This window comes from Trichechus manatus, unplaced genomic scaffold (genome assembly GCF_000243295.1).
Source record: "Trichechus manatus latirostris isolate Lorelei unplaced genomic scaffold, TriManLat1.0 scaffold00024, whole genome shotgun sequence".
NCBI lineage: Eukaryota > Metazoa > Chordata > Mammalia > Sirenia > Trichechidae > Trichechus > Trichechus manatus.
In genome coordinates, this window is record NW_004443960.1 from 2,013,176 (window position 1) to 2,033,005 (window position 19,830).

The 19,830-nt window shown below is 54.1% G+C and overlaps 1 protein-coding gene and 1 non-coding gene across 2 annotated transcripts in view; both read left to right on the plus strand.

Moving 5' to 3' along the window:
* The first annotated feature begins 345 nt into the window (after positions 1-345).
* CCNF (cyclin F) overlaps positions 346-19,830 on the plus strand; it is a 24,436-nt gene continuing 4,951 nt past the window's right edge. The window contains exons 1-13 of the mRNA XM_004373402.1: positions 346-361; positions 2,162-2,316; positions 3,557-3,663; positions 4,843-4,910; positions 7,015-7,208; positions 9,631-9,684; positions 10,333-10,437; positions 10,687-10,764; positions 14,000-14,151; positions 15,451-15,615; positions 16,923-17,046; positions 17,244-17,424; positions 18,167-18,254. Coding sequence (XP_004373459.1) covers positions 346-361; positions 2,162-2,316; positions 3,557-3,663; positions 4,843-4,910; positions 7,015-7,208; positions 9,631-9,684; positions 10,333-10,437; positions 10,687-10,764; positions 14,000-14,151; positions 15,451-15,615; positions 16,923-17,046; positions 17,244-17,424; positions 18,167-18,254 — 1,487 coding nt within the window. The remainder of the gene's footprint in view (positions 362-2,161; positions 2,317-3,556; positions 3,664-4,842; positions 4,911-7,014; positions 7,209-9,630; positions 9,685-10,332; positions 10,438-10,686; positions 10,765-13,999; positions 14,152-15,450; positions 15,616-16,922; positions 17,047-17,243; positions 17,425-18,166; positions 18,255-19,830) is intronic.
* Positions 926-1,057, plus strand: LOC111820016 (small nucleolar RNA SNORA14). Its single transcript, XR_002823579.1, has one exon. It is a non-coding gene; the product is annotated as a small nucleolar RNA SNORA14 (small nucleolar RNA).

The window sequence follows — 19,830 nt, forward strand, 5'->3', positions numbered from 1 at the left end:
GCCTTTCCATGGCCCCGAGCCCCCAATCCCCACTGGAGACGAGCACTCTTCCAGGACCACCCCCAAACCCGGCCGAGGAGGTGGGGCGGCCTCGCAGACCCCACCAATCAGCTCTCGGCATTCGAATTCGCGTCCCGGCCCTGCCAATCGCGAGCGCCCGGAGCGGGCGAGGCCCGGGCCGGTGGGCGGGGCTATGGGCGAGGCCAGCCAATAGGAGCGCCGGGCGCGTTTGAAAAAAATAGGGCGGGCGGCGGGCGGGAGGCTGGCGGCGGGTGGGGTTTGCGCCTGCGTGGCTTCGTCCCCGCGCGGCGCTCGCAGGCGGGCTCGACGGGCCGGGCGGCGGCGATGGGCAGCGGCGGCGGTGAGTGCGGGGCGGCGGGAGCGGGCCCCAGGCCGGAGGGGTCGTGTCCACGGAGGCCGGCCAGGCGCGCCAGGCCCGAGCCCAGCCCACCCCGCCCGGCCGCGGTTTAAATGCCCGTTTGGCACCCCTGGCGGGGACCATCGGACCGCGCGGACGAGGGGTCGGCGCGAGCGCGCCGGGGATCAGCTCTCTACCCACCGGCCTTCCCCTGCGGATCTGGGCAACGGCTGACGTCCGCCCGGGCTTCGGCGTGGGCAGGGGGCGCCGGCACCGGCCACCCATCCCAGACTCCAGCCAGGTCCTCCGGCCGGGGGAGCGCAGTGGTACCCCTCCGTGTCAAAGCGTCCCCCGGAGCCCGGCACGTGTCGGGGCTCAGTAGCCGTGAGCTGTGACCTCACTGCTCGTTATGATGGCAACTGAGAGGCATTGGCAAGGGTCCTCACAGAGAATGAGGAAAGCCTTTGGTAGAATCCATATAGCCTGTGGGACTTAGTCGCCCTGTGGACGTTTGCCTTTTGCGCACACCTAACTGTTGGTAGGAAGACACCGGTGAAGAGAGAGGGACAGCATTCTTAAACCCCCTTGGCTCTGCTCTAAGTACTTCCAAGGTATGAGTGAATGCTACAGAAATAGCAGGGGAGTCCAAAGGGCTGCGCAGTGCCTGTGGCTCAGCCTTATTTCATACCTGCCACATCTTTTAGGAGAAGTTGGATTTGCATGGGGGGGAGGAGAGAGTGTCCCCAAGACCATGGTGATCTGCTTTGAATTTGGAAGGCATCTTTGGCAACAATGTAGAAGAGCAAAGAGAAAGGGCGGGGGTGGGTGGTAATTGCTAGAGAGAAATCCTGGGAAGAGGAGGGTATCCACCCAGCTCAGCTGGATGGATTCCCCATAGAGAGGTCAGAGCAGTCTCTTCCATCCAGGTCACGTGGGAAGGAAAGGGGGAAGCAGGTAAGTTTGTAGGGGGGGTGGCAGGATCTTGAGGTTCTGTCTGAGGGTTTCTACCTTCCTATGAAATGATGCGAGTAAGGTCATCTGGTTACGATGAGGAAGGAGTTGCTAGAACAGAAGCAGTTGTGCCATCCAGGAAACACAGACAGGCAGTGGGCAGGTGGAGGGCCTATCTCCCCTTTAATGACGGCACCCGTGTGGGTCTCGGTTTTGTGTTGGGGTCCCCCCAACACCTTGCCGAGGAGCTGTCGTCTCCCCATCTTACAGCCAAGGACACGGAGACTTAGGCTGGATAGCCCCTGTCAGCCGCTTAGTGGGGGCAGTGCAGCCAGGTGGTGGATCAGACCTGCCTGGCCTGCTTCCGAGTCCCGGCCTTTCTCTGCAACACCCAAACTCCTGATTCTGGTCTCAAAAACCAGACTCTTAAAGGCCACAGATACTGATTGGACACGAGGCTTTTTAGTCTTGTGAAAATAGAAGCAAATAAACCCAGTAAGGAGGGTCCGAGGGGCTCCCCTGAGTAAAGTGCAAGGAAAATGGTCACCAGTGTTGGCTGGTTTTCCCCTCCCCTCTTGTCATCTGGGTTCTGGATGACAAGTTTCCCCATAGCCAAGTGACGCGATAGCCGCCATTTGCCATAAACATTCATTGACTGTTTGAAGAAATGATTATGTCTTCTCTGATTCATTTAACAGCACTCCTTTACTCGGAAATAGAAATATGGCCAGTTTCTTCTCTTGTGGGGCAGGGGACAGTAACCTCTCAATCATCTTCAGATTAAACTTTTCACATCATCTCAGCTCCCTTCCGATACATCGCTTATACCATCCTGGTTATTTTTTTCTTAAGTGATCCACTGTAGGTGTGCCAAGTGCTTCTGTTATCCTCCAAAGCGAAGAATAAGAAAGAGACCCCAAAACCTAACCATCCTGAGTCTCCCCGAAGATGTGCTCTTTCACATCCTCAAGTGGCTTCCTGTTGGGGACATCATTGCTGTCCGAGCTGTAAGTGGCCCCGGCATCGTGCACTGAGGCCTCGTGTTCTTAAATGTCACAGGAAAACGTGGGCCCTAAAGGAGGGCAGAGGGCACGAGGCTGGTGTGGGTCACAGTTGCTTGAAAGGCAGGAAAGTTTAAATGTTTAAAAGTTTAAATGTGCACTATAAGCGTCCACTCTGATAGTTCACCACAGTGCCTAGTTCAACTGAGAAAGCACCCTTTGATGGTGGTGAATATGCATCCCTCAAGAAATAAAATTGTATTAAAAAGAATAAAAGTATACACTTGAGGACAAACCTCATGTGACATTCAGCACTGAACCTAGTAATTGTTTTGTAGATATTGGAACCACAGCATCAGAGTCACTCACTGTGAATGACTTGTTGTTATTAGGTGCCGTCAAGTCAATTCCAACTCCTGACGACCCCACGTGACAGAGTAGAACTGTCCCATAGACTTTTCTTGGCTATAATCTTTATGGAAGCAGATCACCAGGTCTTTTCTCCCACGGAGCCGCTGGATGGGTTTGAACTGCCAACCTTTCAGTTAGCAGCCGAGCGCTTAATCATTGCACAACCGGGGCTCCTTGAGTGACTTAGCCAAGGTCAGACAGTGAGCTCTTGGGAAGGCTCCAACAAAAACCCATGTCCTCGATTCCCAAAGCCACCTTCGTTGCGGTCATGTGACACTTGACGGCGCCCACTGCCAGCGGTGTTTCTGCAGTGGGAAGTTTACAGACTAAAATGCTGGCCTGTCCTCACACCCTGCCCTGGGCCCTTCCTGCTTCTGCCCAGGGCAGGAGGCTCCACATTCTACCCAAGGTTGTTGTCACCTTTGTCCCTGACAGTCCTTCCGCGAGCTCCCGTGACCTCCAGGCTCCATGCCGCACTCACTCGAGCAAGACCCCAGGTAGAGGAGCCCTGCTTGCCTGCTTTAGAGTCGGCTCCTGGCAGGTGTACGCTTTGCCAGAGGTGTCATCATCTCCTGTCTCCCTACGTGGTTGTCCCCCCGCCGCAGGACCTCTGTCCCCACTTTAGAGCTGCAGAGAAGCTCACGTCTGGGCTGTCTTCTGAGTTGAAAGCAACTTATTTTTATACACAGCCTGGGGTCTTTTACTATTTGGGGTTGGGAGGGAGTTGGGGGACTCTGTAAGAGGCAACTTTCGTGTCTTGGCTTCAAGAACCTCTTGGGGTGGGTCTTACAGGTGGTCCTTGATGACCTACCATCTGGCCTCCGTTGCTCCGCAGGTGCACTCCCACCTGAAGTACCTGGTGGACAACCATGCCAGCGTGTGGGCCTCTGCCAGCTTCCAGGAGCTGTGGCCTTCTCCAAAGAACCTCGAGCTGTTTGAAAGGTACCTGCCCCGAGAGCAGCTCAGTCTTCTCCACCCTGGGTCCTCCTCTGGCTTGGGAGCGTGTTCTGTGGCCTGACTCGGCCATGACATTGCCTGACCCCCAAAGGCGCGGCTGAGGACGGTAGACATCATGCCGCGAGTCACACGACTCCAGAAGCGGCCACATTATTGTAACCCGCGCCGCCCACACAGGCCTGGCACTTTTATTAGCCACCATGGCACTTCCACGGGGTCCCACCGGGCCTGGGACCCATCCCATGTGACTCAGACGTGATGAGTCAACTGTGTGCAGAGATGCCGCTCCGGGCGCTTCTCCTTTGGTCAGAGCCCAGTGATTTATGTCCTGTTCCGTTTCACTCACTAGCTGGTCCCGACCTACCTGGCCGTAGCAGGACCCAGAGGGGGCATGAGGGCACCTGTGGCCAGGGCCCCACCCCCGTCCCAATGCACCGACCTAACTAGGCTAACAGTCCAAGTGTGCTAATATTCCAGGCAGGCCGCCCTTAGACCCAGGGTTGGCTTGAGCTTCCTCATTTATCAACCTGAGAAAGCACAGCTCTGGAGGGCCTTCTCGCCGAGGCTTGTGTGCCGGGTGAGGTTTCGATGGAGAGTTCACTCCTCCCCCTGAGCCGCCTGAAACCCAGCCAGAGCCCGTGGTACAGGGCGTCCACATCGCTTTGGCTGCGCTCCAGCTGCCTCTGGAAAATTGATGTGTATGTTTTTTTATTGCAAGACAACTCACATACCATACAGTTCACCCACTTAAATTTACAATTCAGTGGTGTCTAGTATATTCAGAGTTGTGCAATCATCACTACTGATTGCAGAGCATTTTCATCACCCCAAAAAGAAACCCCATACCCATGAGCAGTCACTCTCCATTTTCCCCCAAGCCCTAGGCAACCACTAATCTATTTCCTGTCTGTGGATTTGCCTGTGCTGGACACTTCGTATAAATGGAATCATACGATTTGTGGTCCTTTTGGGTCTGGCTTCTTACACGTCATAATGTTTTCAGGGTTCATCCATGTTGCAGCACATAATGAATAATTGATATTTGACTTTTCTAGAAAAAAAAAATGTTGCTCAGAAAACAAGTATTCCAGCTCCAAGTGTTATGGTGGTGCATAACCCTCTGTGGAGTAAAATATGATGATGTTTATGTTCTTAATGTCTTAGGGCTGCTGAAAAGGGAAATTTTGAAGCTGCTGTGAAGCTGGGCATAGCCTACCTCTACAATGAAGGCCGTAAGTGCTCTCAGGGAGGGGGCCTGGCCTCCCCAATGTGGGGATTGACACCGTAGAATAAGAATCAGTCTTTGCTAAAATAGATTAGTGGTTACCAGGGGCTGGGGGAGGAGGAGAATGGGGAGTTAAAATAAAAAAGGAAATGAGAGAGAGAGAGCCTTTGTGTTGCGTTCGTACGTTTTTCAAAAAATATCATGTGATTATGTCGCCTCAAAGCTATATAAGTAGAAATTATCATTGTTCTCCCATTATAGTAGCTTTGAGCCTTAACAAATTTCCAATTTAAACAATCTTTGTGTGACCTATTATATTTATTTAAAAAAATTAAGCATGCAATAAAACTGCAATTTAAGTAAAAAAAAGAAAAAACTATATATTGCACATGTCATTTTACAATTGGCTTTTTGAAATAATATTTTTAATGATGTGTAAGTCTTGGTACCTTTCACTCTGGCTCATTAGCTCACTACCTTTAGGTGTTCCACTGTCTTATTACTCACAATTTAGTTATTCCTCCTCCACCTCAGGCATTTTCATTGTGGCATATATGGACACCCTATGGGGCAGTTCTACTCTGTCACATGGGGTCTCTATGAGTCAGAATCGATTTGATGGCATCCACCAGCAACAAGTATATCCACAGTGTTGTATAACCATCAGCACTGCCTGTGTCCAGGTTTTTTTCTTGCCCCCAGATAGAAACTCAGGCCCATTAGCAGGAACCCCCGCTCCACCTCCCCCAAGGCCCCGGGAACTTCTAATCTACTTTTTGTCTCTATGCATTTGCCTATTAGATATTTTATATAAGTGGGATTATACAACATTTGTTCCTGTGTGTCTGGCTTATTTCACTGAGCAAACCCTTCCCTTTTTGAAGAGCAAAGAAAGGCTCTGAACAGACACATCACAGGGAAATCGGCTACCGTCTGTGGGGCACCTGTGTCCTGGAGGTCAGAGACAGGCAGCCACAGCTCCAGGTGGGAAGCAGGTGAAGGACAAAGATTGTATGACCCCACTTATGTGAAAGGAGCCCAGGGGGCACAATGATTAAGCACTCGGCTGCTAAGCGAAAGGTCAGGGGATTGAACCTACCAGCGGCTCTGCAAGAGAAAAGACCTGGTGATCTGCTCCCGTAAAGAGTACAGCCTAGGAAACCCTATGGGGAAGTTCTCCTCTGTCACATGGGGTCACTGTGAGTCAGAAATGACTCGACAGCAAACAACAACACTTACATGAATTCTCTAGAGCAGGCAAATGCATAGAAGCCAAAGTTCGTTCTCGGTTAGGAGGGGCAGGTAGTTGAGACATGGGAGGGGGCCTCAGTGCTTAGGGGGGCACTGAGTTTCTGTTAAGGGTGATGAAAAAATTTGAAAATGGATAATGGTGGTGGTTGCACAAGGTGGTAATCTAATTTTTCTGTTGAAAATATATACAGCAAAACATATGCCAATAATTTCTAAATGCTATCAATTCAGTGACACTGATTACATTTTTCAAGTTGTGCAACCGCTCACCTCCTTTTCCGACTGGTTCCTACCCCATCAACATGAACTCACTGCCCCGTAAGTTCCATCTAACCTTTCGGATTGCTGTTATCAATCTGATGCCATGTAGATCAACATAGACATTCTTTACTAGTTAAGCTAAGCTATTGTTTGGTTTAAAGAAGACTTCAGGGGATATTTTTGGTTTAAGGTTTAAAGATTGTCTCGAGGTAATAGTTTCAGGGGTTCATCCAGCCTCAGTGGCTCCAGAAAGTCTGGATTCTATATTGTTTCTTATTTACCCCCCTTTCCATCAGGATTATTCTATAGAATCTTTGATCAAAACGATAGTGAACATAATTAATGTCACTGAATTGTACACTTAAAAATGATTGAAATGGCAAATGTTTTGTTATATATTTACCATGATTTAAAATAAAAAGATCTGCCCATCATATGCCTGTAACAAAGGAATAAGCGCTCACCCTGGAGGGAGATTCTCACCTAAAACCCCAGCGACTTTGAGCTACAGTGGGCTGAGGTTTTCAGACTTTCAGAAATGACTCTGGAGAACATTCCAGATCCGGTGCCCCGGGGGCACCTTCTGTCCATCTCTGCAGTGTCCGTGTCTGACGAGGCCCGCGCGGAAGTGAACGGGCTGAAGGCCTCACGCTTCTTCAGCCTGGCCGAGCGCCTGAACGTGGGCGGCACACCCTTCATCTGGCTTTTCATCCGCCCGCCCTGGTCGGCCTCTGGGAGCTGCTGCAAGGCTGTGGTTCACGGGAGCCTCCGCGCCGAGCGCCAGCTGCAGAGGGTGAGCGACGTGTGGCACCAGGGGTCGCGCTGCCATCTGGGGCGGGTGAGCCCATGGGGGGCTGCGAGGTGGGCACCAGCTCCATTGTGGAAGTTAATGTTGAGCCTAAGAAGTGGAGGCCGACGGGGCGGCAGAGCAAGGGGATGGGGCTCAGACGAGGGGCCAGTCGCAGAGTTCTGGGTGGATGCGCAGGCCAGGGCTCAGTCAAGGGGTCAGAGCTGGAGTTAGGGCTGGCACTCTGCCTTGGGGGGTGGGGCACTCTGCATTCGGGGGTGGGGCGGGCAGCAGGGCCACCAGCAGGGGCCACGGGCAAGCCAAGACTGGGCAGGGTGCCCCATTGGGCATTCTTCCTGCACAGAACCGCACTCCCTATCCTCCCAGTCTTAGTTTTCTAGTGCTGCCATAACAGAAATACCACAGGTGGGTGGCTTTAATGAACAGAAATTTATTTTCTCACAGTTGGAAGGCTAGAAGTCCAAATTCAGGGCTCCAGCTCTAGGGGAAGGCTGCCTCTCCGTCGACTCTGGGGAAGGCTGTCTCTCTGTCAGCTCTGGGGAAGGTTGTCAACTCTGGGGAAGGCTGTCTCTCTGTCAGCTCTGGGGAAGGTTGTCTGTCGACTCTGGGGAACACTCTCTCTGTCGACTCTGGGGAAGGCTGTCTGTCAGCTCTGGGGAAGGCTGTCTCTCTGTCAGCTCTGGGGAAGGTTGTCTGTCAACTCTGGGGAAGGCTGTCTCTGTCATCTCTGGGGAAGGCTGTCTGTCAACTCTGGGGAAGGCGCTTTATCGACTCTGGGAGGGTGCTCTGTCTGTCGACTCTGGGGAAGGCTGTCTCTCCGTCAGCTCTGGGGAAGGTTGTCTCCACTCTGGGGAAGGCGCTCTCTCCGTCGACTCTGGGGAAGGCTGCCTCTCCATCGACTCTGGGGAAAGCTGTCTCTCCGTCGACTCTGGGGAAGGCTGTCTCTCCATCGACTCTGGGGAAGGCGCTCTCTCTGTCGACTCTGGGGAAGGCTGTCTCTTGTCAGCTCTGGGGGAGGTTGTCTGTCAACTCTGGGGAAGGCTGTCTCTCTGTCAGCTCTGGGGAAGGTTGTCTATCGACTCTGGGGAAGGCTGTCTCTTTGTCAGCTCTGGGGAAGGCTGTCTATCGACTCTGGGGAAGGCTGTCACTCTGTCAGCTCTGGGGAAGGTTGTCTGTCGACTCTGGGGAAGGCACTCTGCCGACTCTGGGGAGGGTTGTCTGTCGACTCTGGGGAGGGTTGTCTGTCGACTCTGGGGAAGGCTGTCTCTCTGTCAGCTCTGGGGAAGGTTGTCTTATCGGCTCTGGGGGAGGCTGTCTCTCTGTCAGCTCTGGGGAGGGTTGTCTGTCGACTCTGGGGAAGGCTGTCTCTCTGTCAGCTCTGGGGAAGGTTGTCTATCGGCTCTGGGGAAGGCTGTCTCTCTGTCAGCTCTGGGGAAGGTTGTCTATCGACTCTGGGGAAGGCTGTCTCTCTGTCAGCTCTGGGGAAGGTTGTCTGTCGACTCTGGAGAAGGCTGTCTCTCTGTCAGCTCTGGGGAAGGTTGTCTATCGACTCTGGGGAAGGCTGTCACTCTGTCAGCTCTGGGGAAGGTTGTCTGTCGACTCTGGGAAAGGCACTCTGCCGACTCTGGGGAGGGTTGTCTGTCGACTCTGGGGAAGGCTGTCTCTCTGTCAGCTCTGGGGAAGGTTGTCTGTCGGCTCTGGGGAAGGTTGTCTGTCGACTCTGGGGAAGGCGTTCTCTCCGTCGACTCTGGGGAAGGCGTTCTCTCCGTCGACTCTGGGGAAGGCTGTCACTCTGTCAGCTCTGGGGAAGGTTGTCTGTCGACTCTGGGGAAGGCTGTCTCTCTGTCAGCTCTGGGGAAGGTTGTCTGTCGACTCTGGGAAAGGTGCTCTCTGTCGACTCTGGGAAGGTGCTCTCTCTGTCGACTCTGGGGAAGGTCCTTATCTCTTTCAGCTTGTTCCTCGGTTCCTTGGAGATATTTGCGTGGCGTGTATTTTCCCCTCCGTTTGTCCTTCCCTCTCTGTGCCTGCTATTGTTGGGTGCCGTCAAGTCAATTCCAACTCATAGCAACCCTGTAGGACAGAGGAGAACTGCCCCATAAGGTTTTCTTGGCTGTAGTCTTCACGGAAACAGATGGATAGGCTTTCTCCCGCAGAGCTGCTAGGTGAGTCTGAACCACCAGTCTTTTGGTTAGCAGCCTGGTGCTTAACCAGTGGCGCCTGATCTGCTGTCTGTATCTCAGAAGTGACTGGTTCAAGATATCCCCTACACTGACAGGGTATCATTAACATAACAAAGTCCTGTTCCCAAATGGGGTTATAGCCGCAGGTACAGGGGTTTAGGGTTTACAGCACATATCTGGGGGGACACAGTTCAGTCCCCAGCACCCGTCTTCCTCCTTTTCTCTAGGGTCATCGCGCAGCCATCCTGCACTGTCTCGGGAGGGTGCTGAGCCTCTTCGAGGTGAGTGGGGTGCTTGTGGCACGTGGACTTGGGGCCACTGCCACATCCCTGGCTCAGGTGAGCACGAGGCTGTATGCCACAGCCGTAGCTCACCTGTGTGCCACTCTCTCGAGAGCCAAGAAGAAATTAGAACAAAATCTCGAAGCCATAGGCCAAAAACCAGCTGCCTTGAGTTGACTTTGACTCGTGGTGACCCCTTATGCATCAGAACAGAGCTGCACTCCACAGGGTTTTCATAGGGAAAATCCTTGGGGCTGATTTTTAGAAGTATAGATTGCCAGGCATTTCTTTCTACTCCATCTTGGTCTGGAAGCTCTGCTGAAACCTGTTCAGCATCATAGCAACGTGCAAGCCTCCACTGACAGACGGGTGGTGGCTGCACGTGAGGTGTGTTGACAGGGAATTGAACCCAGGTCTCCCGCATGGAAGGCGAAAGTGCCACCACTGAGCCACCCCTGCCCTCAGTGTATCAAAGCAGCCACGTTTGCTGTGATTGTATTTGCTCGCTCACTAAAGATAGGGCAGTGCGGGGACAACTTAGCAGCTGGTGGCTGGCACAGCCACGGCCCAAGGGGGTTGCGGAATGACTTAGCAGACAGACGGATGGGAGGACAAGGGAAGAACGTGCTGTGCTTGGACTCCTTCCAGGATGAAGAGAAGCAGCAGCAGGCCCTTGCCCTGTTTGCGGAGTCCGCCAGCCAGGGCTGCCTGCCCAGCGCGTACCTGCTCTGGGAGCGTGACCAGAGGACAGAGGTGAGTGGTCCCACGGGCACAGGCACTGTCTCTAAATGGGCCTCAGACGAGGTTCTGTCAGCAGGGGCAGGACCTCTCGCTGCTCCCAGACCTCTCGGGCCCTGGAGTGATCACCTCCATCTGGGGGACGAGGGCCTGGGATCCAGTGAGTCAGGGGCCTCTGGGGCTGTGTGGTGAAAACGATTAAGAATGACTGCCAGCTCTGAGATCCACCCCCAGGCACGGTGTGTGAAGACTCTCTGTCAACAGATGTCCGATCCTGGAAGGTGCCTCCAGAGCTTCCGGAAACTCAGGGACTACGCTGCCAAAGGCTGCTGGGAGGCACAGGTGAGGCCCGGCGCCAAGGGGGTGGGGTGCCGTGGGGGCAGAAGGAGGGCAGCCCCTTTCTCCAGGGCCGCAGCTTCCTGTCAGGATGCTCTTTCTCTTTATTTTTTTAAATTAAATTTTCCTTCTCAGTCGGTGTCTCCGTCATCTAGTGCTGCTGTAACGGAAATGCCGCAAGCGGGTGGCTTTAAACAGAAATTTATCTTCTCACAGTTTAGGAGGCTAGAAGTCTGGGTTCAGGGTGCTGGCTCTAGGGGAAGGCTTTCTCTCTGTTGGGTCTGGGGGAAGGTCCTCGTCTCTTTTCAGCTTCCGTTTCTTGATTCTTGGGAGATCTCCTGTGGCATCTCTTCTCCCTCCTCTGCTTGCTTCATCTGCTCTTTTCTATCTCCGAAAAGATTGATCTCACGCACAGCTTACACTAATACTGCCTCGCTAGCATACAGAGGAAACGCGATTCCCAAACGGGACTATAAACACAGGTATAGTAGAATTTTCAACACATATTTTGGGGGCACATAATTCACTCCATAATAGTAATTACTTCCTTTACGTGGCTGGAGAATCAAAACAGTATTAAAAGTTATCATGTGGAACGTTCTGCTTCCACACCTGCCCCATCTACCTGTGCCCCTCCTCCCCTTCACGGGGGCTGTGAGTTTATTTTTTTTCAATTGTGGTAAAATGTATATAAAGCATCTCTGAATTTCTGGTCGGTCCTTGCAGTGTTTCGTTGTGGATATGCCATCCAACATGAGTTACCGTTCTTAGGTTCCCCCCTTCCTGTGCAAATGGTAGCATCCTCTATAACGAGTCCTGGTGGTGCAGTGGTTACGCGCTCGGCTGCTAACTGAAAGGCTGGTGGTTTGAATCCACCAGCGGCTCCTCAGGAGAAAGACCTGGAGACCTGCTCCCATAAAGATCACAGCCGAGAAAACCCTCTGGGCAGTTCTGCTCTGTTACACGGGGTGGCAGTGAGTCGGAATCGACTTGATGGCACCCCACAGCAGCAGCGTCCTTTACACCCTGATCTGCACCTGCCTTTTCCCTTTGACCGAGTCCTGGATCTGGGAGGTCTTCCTCCCTCGGCATGCGTGTCCTCGCTGTCCTCGCCTCCCGCTGCACGGACAGAATGGCGTTTATTCGGTCCCCTGTGGCTGGACACTCGGTTGCTTCTCATCTCTGCCAGAAGGAATGTTTACGTGTCACTTGGCACACATGCAGGTGTCTGTAGGGCAGGCTCCTGGCGCAGGATGGCTGTGTCGAGGGGTGGCTGTGATTGGACGAGCTAGTGGGGCTTCACGCCATGAAGGGCGTTTGTTCAGGATTTCTTCCTTTCACCAAAGTAGACATAGCTTTATTGTTCTGACTGGTCACTCGTTTTTGAGACATCAGAAAAGTAATGAACAAGAAGGTAGAAGGAATTAAAAGAAAGAAGGAGGAAGGGAAGGAGGAGAGGGAGAGGGAAGGGAGGAGAGCAAGAGAAAATTGGGATCATCTGCAGACCCATCACCCAGAGAGAAACACTGAGCATTTTGGGCTGTGTTCTTTAAAACTTTTCCAGGCAGATAAAGCAATCCCTTGACAACAGACGTTTTGAAGTACGTTTATAGGTACATACCCAAAACTTTTAATTCTTGGAGTTAATCCACGACTGATTTTTCAACAGTAGAATGCAATTGTTGCTTCCTGTTCCCAGAGGGTAGACCCCCCCGGGGTCTGTTAACCTGGGGAGCTCCACCTCCCTCACCCCCCGGGGTCTGTTAACCTGGGGAGCTCCACCTCCCTCACCCCTCGGGGTCTCGGTAGGAAAAAAGGAACAGATCCAGAAAGACGGCCAGACCACCATGATGATTTGTGGGAAGGCATTTTGCTGAAATGGCAAAAACAAAACTAGGGAAGATGCAGTGTAAAAGATAAATTTGGGCCAGAAAAGTGTGGCTCAAATACTTTAAAATGAAGTGTAGTCCGCAGAGCAGGAAACTAGTGGAAGAGGCTGTCCTAGAAAATCACAGTCAGCAGAAGGCAACTCCAGGCAGGAGATGTCTGTGGCCGTGAACCTGGTCCCTCTCAGGGGGACACGGAGCTCTTACATGCTCCCCTGGGGCTGCAGACAAGCCGTTGTGTCTAGACAAACCAGAGGAAGCCCTCCTTTGCCAGGCAGGTGGGAGCTTGTGACTGGTCACCCCCTCGAGGGCTTGGAGGAGAGTCCTCTAAACTCAAAAGCATCAAAGCGATAGGTAGCCAGCCCGACGAGTTACGGAAGTTGTTATGTTTATGCCCAAAGTCAACAGACTTACAAGAAATATGGCCATGTGGCTCTATTGGAAGCTGCAGCTAATCAGTAAAAATAGTAAGACCCTGATAGGCCTCCAGGAGGGGTCCCAGGGTGCTGTAGATGGTTCAGTGCTCAACTACTAGCCGAAGGGTTGGTGGTCCAAACCTACCCAGAGGTGCCTCGGAAGAAACGCCTGGCTATCTGCTTCTGAAAGGTCACAGCCTTGAAAACCCTGTGGAGCAGTCCTGCTCTGCACACATGGGGGCACCGTGAGCTAGGACTGATTTGAGGGCACCTAACAACCACTGGCTTAGATGGAGTCCCTGGGTAGTACACGTGCTTCAGGCACTTGGCTGCTAACCAAAAGGTTGGAGGTTCGAGTCCACCCAGACGTGCCTCAGAAGAAAGGCCTGGTGATCTACTTCCTGAAAACCCTGTGGAGCACGGTTCTACTCTGACACCCATGGGGTTGCCGTGAGTTGTCCAGAGGCCCTGAGGAGAGGCTCACGAAGAGGAGACAGCTACGCTCGCCCGCACTCCTAGCCAGTGGAGCAAGGCGGAACGAGATGTTTGAGGCGGCTCCTGCGAGCCAGTGTATGTTCTCTGCGTGTGCTTGGGGTGGATAGCTAGTTACTTCTGAAAATACATATTTTTAGTGACACTAGTTTTTGCAGGTGGTAAAACAGATACTCCTACTGCTGTGTGCCTTTCAATCTGTTCTGACTCCTAGTGACCCCATGTGATAGACTAGAACGGCCCCAAAGGGTTTTCTTGGCTGTCATCTTTACAGGAGCAGATCGCCAGGGCGTTCCTCCCTCGGAGCCGCTGGGCGGGTTCAGTTAGCAACCAAGCGCTTAAACGCTGCGCCCCCGGGGTTTGCACCACCCAGGGACCCCCGCGTTCTGAGACAGGAAGCCTCACGACGTGGCTCCCTCACCCTGACTTGCCTGTTCTTGCCCCCAGCTGTCCTTGGCCAAAGCCTGTGCAAACGGGAGCCAGCTCAGCCTAGAGGAGAGGGCTTGCCGCGAGATCGTCTGCCAGCTCTTCCAGGCTTCCCGCGCCATCAGTAAGCAGCAGATCTTTTCTGTGCAGAAGGGGCTCAATGACACAATGAGGTAGGCATCCAGGCCGGGGCTTCTGGCGGGCAGGAGGCCTTTGTTTCTGTGTAACCTCGGTGACTGACCATCACAGGGCGCCTGATGTCCCTTTACCAGCCCTGCCAGCATCTCCCCATTTGTGTGCGTGCGTGCGTGCGTGCGTGGGTGCGTGTTTGAGTGTGTTGGTGTACCACCACGACCACCATCTAGTTCTAAAAGCTTGTCATCCCTCCAATGGAAACTCTGTACCTTTGAGACCATACCTTCCCATGCCCCCTCGCCAGCCCGTGGTAGCCTCTAACCTACTTTCTTCCTATGTACGTTTGCCTGCTATTGTTGCGAGGTACCGCTGAGTCGATTCCAACTCACAGCGACCCCACGTGACAGAGTAGAACTGCCCCATAGGGTTTTCTTCGCTGTAATCATTATGGAAGCAGATCGTCTGGTCTTTCTCCCACAGAGCCGCTGAGTGGGTTCGAACCACCTACCTTTCGGGTGGCAGCGGAACATTTAATCATTGTGCCACCAGGGCTCCTTTCATGCGCCTGTTGCGGGTATTTCATCAGATTGTACAGGGTTCGTCCTTTTGTGGCGGACTTACTTCACTCAGCACGTTTTCACGTTGTAGCGTGTATCAGGACTTCGTTTCTCTTAATGCCTGAATAACACTCCCTTGTACGGAGAGAAAGGAGCCCTGGTGGTGCAGCAGTTAAGCGCTCAGTTGCCAACCGAAAGGTCGGAGGTTTGAACCCACCAGCTGCTTCCGTAACGATTTACAGCCTTGGAAACCCTATGCAGCAGTTCTGCTCTGTCCTAAATGGTCGCTATGTGTCGGAATCGACTTGATGGCTATGGGTTTGGTTTTGGTTTGGGTGTGGATAGACCAGATTTTCTTTATCCGTTCACCTGTTGACGGACATATGGTTGTTGTCACGCTTTGGCCGCAGTGAGCATTAGTGTGTGTCTGCTGAGTCTCGGCTTTCAAGTCTCTTGGGTGGAATTGCTGGGTCATATGGTGAGTCTGTGTTTAGGTTTTTGAGGAAATGCCACAAGGTTTTCCACGGCAGCTGCACCATTTTGTCTTCCCACCAGCAATGGACGAGGGTTCCAGTTTCTCCACATCCTTGCCCACACTCGCTGTTTTCTGATCGTAGCCATCCTTATGGGTGTGAGCGGGTGTCTCGCGTGGTCTTGCTTTGCGTTTCCTTGACGACCAGTGATGTTGAGCTCTTTATCGTGTGTGTATGTCTTGTTTGGAGCAGCGTCTGTTGGGGCCCTTTGCCCATCTTTACCAGGCCGTCTGACCTCTTGCCACAGGTACATTTTGATCGACTGGCTGGTGGAGGTCGCCACCATGAAGGACTTCACAAGCCTGTGCCTTCACCTGACCGTGGAGTGCGTGGACCGTTACCTACGGCGCAGGCCGGTGCCCCGGCACCAGCTCCAGCTGCTGGGCATTGCCTGCATGGTCATCTGCACCCGGTGAGGGGCGCCCTTCGTTTGCCTGTTGAGCAGCTACTACCTCCCTGCTCGAAGCGTGGGGCTTAGTAACCGGGCCCTACGTGATGTTATGGATTGAGCTGCCCACCAGGCCGTCCTCACTCACGGCTGGGTCTGCGTGACCAGCTTGTTCCTTAGTGATCACAACCTTGAGGACTGCCGAAGCCGAGTGCCCTGGGCAGTGGAGGGCGTTGCAGACTCAGCCCTGGGTGTGGACGGCCGCTTCACGGGGACACCTATGTCCAGGGGGCTGCTCCTGGCATGAGGGCTTGAGACTTGAGAGGTGGTCTCCCCCAGGCATGGAGAGGCATCATTTTGCTGCTCCTGGCCCCCGAGGGCACACACGGAGATGGGGGGGGTCCTCAGATGACATAAAGAGTTGTCAAGTCTGCGTCTTCAGCGTTCCCCTCACCCTCGAGTTGGGGGCCTCATGTCTCCCCCAGCTCCCCACAGGTGGCACTCACTGGCCGGGCCATGCTCAATGGCAGGCACACTCTCCCAGGGCAGCTGCGCATTACTGGGCACTCTGACCCACACCCGCCCTGCTGCCCACCTGGCACCTAGGCACAGGCCCTCGGAACCCCGCTCGTGGCTCACCTTTTTGGCTTTAGAATCCCAATCCCGGCCCCGCAGCCTTCCCTCCTTGGGAGCTGCAGGGTCCCCGCGGCCAGACAGCCGAGGGCCTGGCCCCAGGCTGTCCTCCCAGGGAAGGTAGCCTTCAGACAGGTGCTGGACCAGTGTGTTCCTGAGCATTGGCATTGAGGGAAAGTAGAGAACAGGGTGACCACCTCTGGGGACAGTCAGAGTCCCTGTAGTCAGCCCCGGGCACGCACCCCACCCTCTTAGATGAGCTGAGACCCTCTGCCGTCCGGCTCCTGGCGTCAGTCATTTATGCTTCCTTGATAGACGCTGTCACAGGCAGGGCACGTCGGTTACTGAGGGCATCATACAGATTACGGTTCTGAGGTTACCAAGAGGACCGTGCGATCACTGCACTCACAGGGGCTCCTGGGAAGATGTTTGGGCGTTTGGTTCACCCACCCCATTCTGCACTGTTCATCTACTTCTCTCGTCTCATCCCTCTTTCCCTTCTGGCACCTTCTTACAGTCTCCCGTTTTCATGTTCGCTGGTCTGCTACGGGCAGACAGGTACATTGTGAGCCTCCTATTGTCACGGAAGCCTGAAGAGGTTCCTCCGTCTGTCCTGGAAGCCTCTGCGGTGCCCCAAGCCCCATGCCTGCCACATGGGAGGTCGGGCTCGGCGCTGAGAACCCTTGCCCATGTTCCAGGTTCATCAGCAAGGAGATCCTGACGATCCGAGAGGCCGTGTGGCTCACCGACAACACCTACAAGTATGAAGACCTGGTGAGGAGCATGGGCGAGATCATGGCCACCCTGGAGGGGAAGATCCGGGTGAGTGGGCCTTTCTCCTTGACTGCTGGAGGCACAGGACTGCGGAGCCAGGAGTCTTCGCGTGGCTTTGCACTTTTGGGCGTGGGGCTGCATGGGGGCTGCACACGCCTCACACCCCCTGGCGCCCTGAGCTTGAGTGGCCGGGCAGGGGAACCCTGTGAGCACCACAAGCCCAGCATCGGCCTCCTGCTCTGCAGATCCCCACCATTGTCGACTACAAAGATGTCCTGATGGCGCTGGTCCCCGTGGCACGCAGGACCCAGCACCTGTGCAGCCTGCTGTGTGAGCTTGCCCTGCTGCACACTGGCCTCTCCGCCTACGCCCCTGCCCGCCTGGCGGCCGCCGCCCTACTCCTGGCCAGGCTGACACACGGGCAGAGTAAGGAACCCAGGACACGAGGGGGCGGAGGGCAAAGACAGAAAGGACTGTGTCCATCTCTTGCGGGGAAGGAAGCTCCTCAGAATGAGCCAGCAGCAGTTCTTTCTGGAGGCTGAGATTAGAGCAGGTCCTAGCTTAAGGGGAGTCCCGGAGTGGGGCAAATGGATCAGCACTTAACTACCAGCTGAGAGGTTGGCGGTTCAAACCTACCCAGAGGTGCCTCGGAAGAAAGGCCTGGCAATCTGCTTCCGAAGGTCACAGGCTTGAAATCCCTATGGAACACAGTCTACTCTGCACACATGGGGTCACCATGAGCCAGAATTGAATTGTCATCATCTAACAATAGCAGTCCCTGGATGGTGCAAATGATTAATGGGCTCGGCCGCTAACCCAAAGATTGGGGTTCAAGTCCATCCAGAGGCGCCCTGGAAGAAAGGCCGGGCAATCTACTGGAAAATCAGCCATTGAAAATCCTGTGGAGCACAGTTCTACTCTGACACACACGGGGTTGCCATGAGTCAGAGTCGATTCAGCTGGTTCTTCTAGCTCAAGTTGGTTCCAACATTTTTGGCAGTGAGCATGCATTCATTATCTGAGTGAGGGTGTTTTCAAAACAGTTGTAAAGTGGTCGTAGTCCTCAGCTCCCAGAAACGTCACAAAGGAACCAGCAGAGTTGCTAGAGTGTGAGGGGTTGGCTGCTGTTAGAACAGCCCCTTCATTCCTGGCCCGCTCTCCTCCCCAGCACAGGCCTGGACCCCGCAGCTCTGGGATCTCACTGGCTTCTCCTATGAAGACCTGGTGCCTTGCGTCTTGAGCCTTCATAAAAAGTGGTGAGTCTGTACCCGGAGGCCAGAGTGGGCGGGCCCTTGTGTACGGGTGACGGAATCTGCTTTCTCACCTGAGGGCGGTCAGTCAGCATACACTGCAGTGGGAGCTGCCATTACAAATCCCCAGGACCGTGTCTCTGAACAGTCAATGAGTGTGCAGCAACACCCCCCCCCCCCGACCCAAACCCGATTCCCTAGTCAGCAAAGCATCCTGGAACGTGGAGACCGGTCCCTGACCGTGGTCACTTAAGTGTATGACAAATCATCTAGTTCAGGGGTCGGCAGACTACGGCCCACAGGCAAATCCGGCCCTCCCCTTGTCTCTGTAAAAAGTTTTATTAGCACACAGCCACAGTCATTCATTTCCCCATTGTCTGTGGCCGGTTTTGCGCTGCAACAGGACAGTCAAGTTGTCGCAACAGAAACCAAATGACTTGCAAAGCTGGAAATCTTGACTCTGGCCCTTTTCAGAAAAAGTGTGCCAGCCTCAGATCTAGCTGATAGGGGTAGATAGAACCTCCATCTCACTGAGTGAATAGAAGCTGGCAGGAGAGGGGTTCCTCACCATCAAATCCCATCTGTGTTGGTCTGTCCCCACCCAGGTTCCACACCCTGCCCTTCCCCCCAGCCGGCCCTGAGCTGAGCTCAGCCCGCCTGGGTTCCACCCCCGCCACCTGCCCCAGCTGCCCCCCAGCCCGTTGCCCTCCAGTGCTTGTTGGTGCACTGCACACGCTCAGAGCCCCACCAGGGCCAGGTGCTTCAGACAAAGCAGTGAGCGGCTGAGAGCCTGCCAGACAGTTAGGTGAAGGGGACCAGGGCAAGGCGGACAGTGTGGTCTGTCAGAAGGTGATGGTGCCGGGGAGACAGAGCAGGAAGGGGTGGGAGATGGGGGCGCGGGCAGGGCTCCCTGAGAGTGACATCTGGGCACAAACTTGAAGCCAGCATGTAGAGACATAGACAGCAGGTTCCAGGCAGAGGGGGCGAGGGCCAGGCCTGGAGGCAGGGGCCTGCTGCTGTGTGAGGCCGAGCTGGGCGGAGGCGGGGGGCAAGTCCATCTCCTGCATAGCTGTCGCCGCCCCCCCCACCCCCTTTCCCCTTTCCAGCAGCTGTGCTGGTCGACTTACCCCCTCACCCCCGTCTCGGTTCCCCTTCACTTGGGTGACACCAGTACTGAAATTTGTCATCGGGCTGGTTTGGGTTTTTTTCTTCCCCTAAATGAGGTTTTATTTAAACCAGATAAATTAGAGACAAAAGTTTTTTTTAAATTCTAGATTTTTTTGTAGTGCACTTCAGTGGTTTTCAGTTTGTTCGCAGAGCTGTGCAAGCATCGCCACCATCAGTTTTAGAACATTTTCATCTCCCCAAAGAGAAACCTTGACCCTATTAGCACCCCGGTGAAGCCCCAGCCCCTGATAACCGCTAATCTACTTCCTGTCCCTGTGGATCTGCCTGCTCTGGACGTGTCATAGAAACGGGATCATGCAGTATTTGCCTGTTCTGGACGTGGCACAGAGGCGGGATCATGCAGTATTAACCTGTTCTGGACGTGGCACAGAAGCGGGATCATGCTCATGCAGTA